Below are 6000 nucleotides of genomic sequence, written 5' to 3' on the forward strand. Positions count from 1 at the left end.
AGGATTTTATGTATTTTATTCCATATAGTATTATACATAGAATTTCATACACGGTGACCAAAAAGTCGTGATAATGTCTAGTAAGTCTTTATATAAGAAATTATATATTTTTTAGATAATATGGTAGTTATCACGACTTTTGGAGCACCCTGTATAAAATTGATTGTCCCCCCAAAAAATATTATTTGGTCACTCAATCCAGTGAAAGCCAGGATCAGTTTGACGGAAAGTTACAAAGTCTTAGGAAATAGTCTCTCTCTATATCTCTTTACTGATTTACTTGGCAGGGTGTTTAAATGGAAGGATTATTAATATTATTATTATTTTCTGTGTCACATCACACAGTAAAATGATTTGATGTCTTCATTTCCGTGGCTTCTTGAATAACATAATAATAATCCTTCCATTTGATATAGCTCCTTATCACGTCTTTGAAACATCTCAAAGTGATTCACAGAACATACTATAAAGTGGAGTGACATTATATTTTATGGGCGAAACGTAGCAGCCAATTGCACAAAAAGTGTCCCACGAAAAGTTGTGGATTGAGCGACCAAGTTATTATTAATGTTATTATTTAACCCCGGAAAGTGATTCCCCCAATCGACTAACAACCGGGTTCCTATTTACTGCTGTAAACAGAGGTGTGTGGAGTAAGGAAACTTGTCTAAGGTTTCTCCCCGCCCGGGAATCAAACCCGGGTCCTCAGGCTTGCGAGGCGAGGGCTCTAACCACTGCATCTGTTTGTTGTGTTGACTCTGGTGAACGTGTGTGTTTCAGGAGGGAAGAGCACCAATTGGGAAGGTGGTATCCGAGTGCCGGGGCTCCTCCGCTGGCCAGGAACGCTGCCCGCGGGCGTCAGCAAGCACCAGCCCACCAGCAACATGGACATCTTCCCCACAGTGGCCAACCTGGCCCGAGCTGCCGTGCCAACCGACAGGTCAGGGGGGTTGGGGGGGAGTGAAGTCACTGCCAGTGGGTTACAGCCAATAGATTTCCTAACAATAATAATAATCTTTGCATTTGATATACAGAAACAACAATTTATATAACGCCCTCCAAACAGGATAGTGTCTCTGAGCTTTACAGTAGCGGAGCCTGACTCCGAGCCGGGGGTGGGGAAGGGGGAGGTAGTCATAAGTACGATTGAAGAGGAAGGTTTTCAGGCGGGACTTGAAAGGAAAGCGACGTGGCGAGGCGAAGGGATTGAGGGAGAGTGTTCCAGAGTTTCGGGGCGTAGTGGCTGAAAGCGCGACATCTGATGGTGGGGCGGAGGGTGCAAGGGATGAGCAGGAGCCGGTGCCAGTCGAGCAGAGGCACCGGGTGGTGGATTGGGGAGTGAGGGAGGTAAGGAGGGAGGGGATTTGAGCACAACTGAGGATCTTCAAGTTGATGCGTTCAGTGATGGGGAGCCAGTGGAGCCGGGGCCTGTCAGGCTCCAACATAGCACCAATAAAACGTCTCAAAGTGCTTCAAAATATACTGTAAAGTGAAGTGACTGAATTTTGTGGGTGAATTGTGGCAGCAAATTGCGCACCGCAGCGTCTCACAAACAGTCATGGATTCAGTTGCCAAATTATTATTACTTTTTTTTGCTCACACTTATTAATTATTATTGAGAAGGATGTCAAGATCATCTCAAGGCGCTTCACAGGAATTCACTCTAAAGTGTAGTGACTGTTTTTTGTGAAATAATTATCAGTTGTTAGTTGATTGGCGGATCGCTTTCCGGGGGTAATAATCCCTTTGAAGAATGATTATTTGAAATACTAATATAATAATTTGGTCACTTAATCCTCGACTGTTTGTGGAGACGCTGCTGTGCGCAAATTGGCTGCTGCGTTTCACTCACAAAATATACAGTCAAGTCACTTGACAGTATATTCTATACAGAGCTTTGAGACATCTCAACGACGTGATAAGGCTCTGTATCAAATGCAAGGATTATTATTATTATTGTTATTATTATGATTTGTCCTTGTGTCTCAGACTGATAGACGGCCGAGATCTGATGCCTCTGCTCCTGGGGAAGGTACAGCATTCAGAACATGAATTTCTCTTCCACTACTGTAATGCATACCTCAGCGCAGTTCGGTGGCAGCCAAAGAACAGTGAGTCTCACATTTCTTCTTGGTCAGGTTCATTATCACGTGGCTTCCCTTCGATCGGCTCCCTATCATCAAACGGATCGATTTCAAGATCCTCACACTCACCTTGAAATTCTTCACGCGCTGCACCTCCCTACCTCTCCCAGTCACCTGTTTACTCTTCCACACAACTAAGCCTCTTGCTTTTCCCTCGTGCCCTCCGCTCCACCATCAGTAGCCTCGCTTTCAGCCACTACACCCCGAAACTCTGGAACTCTCTTCCCCCAATCCCTCCACCTTGCTCATCCCTATCTTCAGATCAAGCCTAAAAGCAATCTTTTCCATCCCTTTTTACCTGTCTCGTAGCTCAGTGGTTAGAGCGCTCGCCTCTCAAACGAGAGCACCCGGTTCAATTCCTAGGCCGGGTGAAACTTTAGGCAAGTTTCCTTACTCCACACGCCTCTGTGTACCTAGCAATAAGTAAGAACCTGGTTGTTAGTCGATTGGCGGATTGCTTTCCGGTCAATTATTCCAAAAAAAAGTAATAATTTGGTCACTCAATCCACGATTGTTTGTGGGACGCTGCTGTGCGCAATTGGCTGCCGTGTTTCGCCCCAAAAATACACAATCTACAGTATATTCTGTGAAGCGCTTTGAGACGTCTCAACGACACGATAGTGTCCTACATCAAATGCAAGTATTAATATAAGGATTACCCCTGTAGTTTACTCCTTAAGAACAAAGATGACTTTGAGTCATCTTTCTTTCCCCCCAACCTCCCCACAGCTTCCGTGAAGCACTTTTGAGATATCCTCGCAATGTGAAAGGCAATAGGAATGTAAGTTGTTTTGCCAGATCTATGAGAGAGCTCTCCTTGTAGTTCCTCATCTGTCCGCACAACCGCCCCCGTTTCCCCCCCCCAACCGTTATCTTCCCTCACACACACACTGCCCCTGGTAACTGTGCTCCCCCGCTGTTATGTCCAAGTTAACTTTGGATTGTGCAAGAGGTACTTACTGGTATGATTATATTGTTTTGATCTTCCCTTTCCTTCTGTGACCTTGAAAAAGTTGGCACCACAGTCATGGATCTCTCTCTCTCTCTCTCTCTCTCTCTCTCTGGCTTCCACTGCCATCCTTCAGACGAGATGTTAAACTGAGCTCCCGTCTGCCTGTTCAGGTGGACGTTAAAGATTCCGAAGCGCTGTTTGAAAGGTGAAGGGAGTTTCTCTCTCTCCCAGTGCTTTGGCCAGGACAAACCCAAATTTTTAATTTTAAAAAAAAGTCAATCGCCCGCAAAAATAGTCACTACACCTTACAGTATAATCTGTGAAGAGTTTTGAGATGTCTCAAAGATATGATAAGGCGTTACATCAAATGCAAGATTTATTAACATTATTATTACTGTGCCAGTGTGGTTAAGGCATTTTGCACTCCTCCCTCCCACCAACCCCCTCCCCCATGACTGCCCATCGACTCACACAGCACACAGACACCTGACAACACATCTGTTTCACACATTTCAGTAATGCTTGTTTAAATATGCAGAGGTAATTACACCGGAGTAATATTTCATGCGTTCTCACATGACTGACAGATTTACAACACAGTAGTTTTATAATAATATTAATCTTTGCATTTGATGCAGAGCCTTATCACAACTTAATAATAATAATCCTTGCATTTGATATAGCGTTTTTTCACGTCTTCTCGACCTCCCAAAGCGCTTCACAGAACACACTGTAAAGTGAATTGACTGTATATTTGTGGGCGAACGCGGCAGCCAATTGCGCACAGCAATGTCCCACAAACAGTCGTGGATTGAAAATGACCAATTTATTATTGTTTTTGGTTTTGGAGGATTATTATTAGGCTCTGTGTGGAGTAAGGAAACTTGCCCAAGGTTTCGCCCTCTGCCTGGAATTGAACTCAGGTCTCTCGCTTGCAAAGCGAGTGCTCTAACCACTGAGCTACAGGATCCACTTCTAGTTATCTCAAAGCTCTTCACAGCAGCGTCCCACAAACAGTCATGGGTTGAAGTGACCAAATTATTTTTTTTTCGTAAATCTTAAGCGAGTTTCCTCACTCCACACACCTCTATTTACCTCGCAGTAAGCAGGAAACCAGTTGTTAGTCGATTGGTGCGTCGCTTTCCGATGGTAATAATCCCTCCAAAAAACAATAGTAACAACAAAAAAATGTGGTCACTCAATCCACGGCTGTTTGTGGGACGCTGCTGTGCATAACTGGCTGCCGCGTTTAACCCACAAAATATACAGTCACTACACTTTACAGTATATCTTGTGATTGAGATTGAGACGTCTCAATGACGTGATAAGACGCTGTATCAAATGCAAGGATTATTATAATTAATAATATTATTATTATGTCTTGCGATGCAGTGGGAAGTGCTGTGTGTGTGTAACGAGTTTGATGCTATTGTGTTACAGGCTCCGCTGTGTGGAAGGCCCATTTCTTCACACCGAACTTTAGCCCAGAAGGAGCACAAGGCTGTTTCGACACCCACGTGTGCTTCTGCTTTGGGAGCTCAGTCACTTGGCACAACCCACCCTGCTCTACGATCTCGAGTCTGACCCGGCCGAGTCCTCGCCCTTGGCCCCTGACACAGACCCCCGCTACCACCAGGCGCTGGAGGGGATACAGGAGGCGGTGGAGCGGCACCAGAGGACTTTAGCCCCAGTCCCCTGCCAGCTGTCACCTCTCAACATGTTGTGGAAGCCATGGCTCCAGCCCTGCTGCAGCTCCGCAAGTGAGCTCTGCCGCTGTGATCAGGACTGAAGTGACACAGGTTACCACACTGTCTCTCCTGCTCTCTTCATAGGGGAAGCTCCTATCTGTCCTGTGTGTCTGTGTTTATTTCTCTCTTTATCTATCTCTGTGTCTCTCTCCCTCTATCTACCTGTTTCTCTATCTCTGTGTCTCTCTCCCTCTATCTACCTGTTTCTCTATCTCTGTGTCTCTCTCTCTCTATCTACCTGTTTCTCTCTCTCCATCTGCTTTGCCATCTCTGTTTCTCTCTCTGTCTTTCTGTTTCTCTTGTCAAATGCGAGGATTATTATTATCTCTGTTTCTCTCTATCTATCTGTTTGTTTATCTATCTATCTTTGTTTCTCATTCACTGTTTCTCTCTCATTGTTTCTTTTTCTTTCTCAACTACTCTTTAAAGAAACTCCCTCTGTCTCTTTTTTTCTTCTGTTCCTCTCTATCTCTCTGTCTTGTTTCTTCTCTCTCACTCTCTCTCTGTCTCCCTATCTGTCTGTCTTAACTCCTCACTCGGTCCTCTCTCTCCTGTTCTCTTTCTCTCTGGTATTGGTAGGGCAGTCAGTTACTGGAATACCTGGATTTACAGCAGCCGAAGAACAGCAAAAGGAGACCTTCGGAGAATTATCTTCACATAGAGACTAATTAGGAGGTTGAAAGCCTTGCCAAGTTAGGTGGGAGAGGCAGAGTCCATTGTGGGTTTTAAGAGAGAAGTAGACAGGTATATGAGGGATAGAGGCTTGAAGGGGTATGGGGATAGGGCAGGGCAGTGAGCTGGAATGGACAGCTCGCTCTGAGAGACGATGCAGACTCGATGGACCAAATGTCCTCTTTCTGCACTGTTAATTTATCAGATTTTCTTCTGTCCTGTCTCCCACTCCCCGGTATCTTGTTACCCGTATCTGTTTCTCTCTTTTTCTCTTCCTCTTGAGAAAGATCCACGAGTGAAATGGGTCCGGGCAACAATAACAAATCATATTTACGCAGCGCCTTTCACATTGGGAGGACGTCCCAAGGCCCTAGACAGTCAGGGATTTGGACCCAAGCTGGTAGTTGGTATCAGGAGGGGTGGACGGCAGGGAGGGTAGGGGTAGGAGGGTGACTGAAGGCACTGTCGAAGTAGGGGTCTTGAG

At 45.3% G+C, this 6000-nt stretch overlaps 1 protein-coding gene across 1 annotated transcript in view; it reads left to right on the top strand.

Annotated features, from left to right (window-relative positions):
- Positions 1-4980, top strand: part of sts (steroid sulfatase (microsomal), isozyme S) — a 40936-nt gene extending 35956 nt beyond the window's left edge. Inside the window, 4 exon segments of the mRNA XM_007909248.2 lie at positions 781-940; positions 1990-2111; positions 4537-4656; positions 4659-4980. Of these exon segments, the coding sequence (XP_007907439.2) occupies positions 781-940; positions 1990-2111; positions 4537-4656; positions 4659-4885 (629 nt within the window). The 3' untranslated portion in view covers positions 4886-4980.
- Positions 4981-6000: the final 1020 nt, after the last annotated feature.

The sequence above is a fragment of the Callorhinchus milii genome, unplaced genomic scaffold (genome assembly GCF_018977255.1).
Source record: "Callorhinchus milii isolate IMCB2004 unplaced genomic scaffold, IMCB_Cmil_1.0 Scaffold4, whole genome shotgun sequence".
NCBI classification, from domain to species: Eukaryota; Metazoa; Chordata; class Chondrichthyes; order Chimaeriformes; family Callorhinchidae; genus Callorhinchus; species Callorhinchus milii.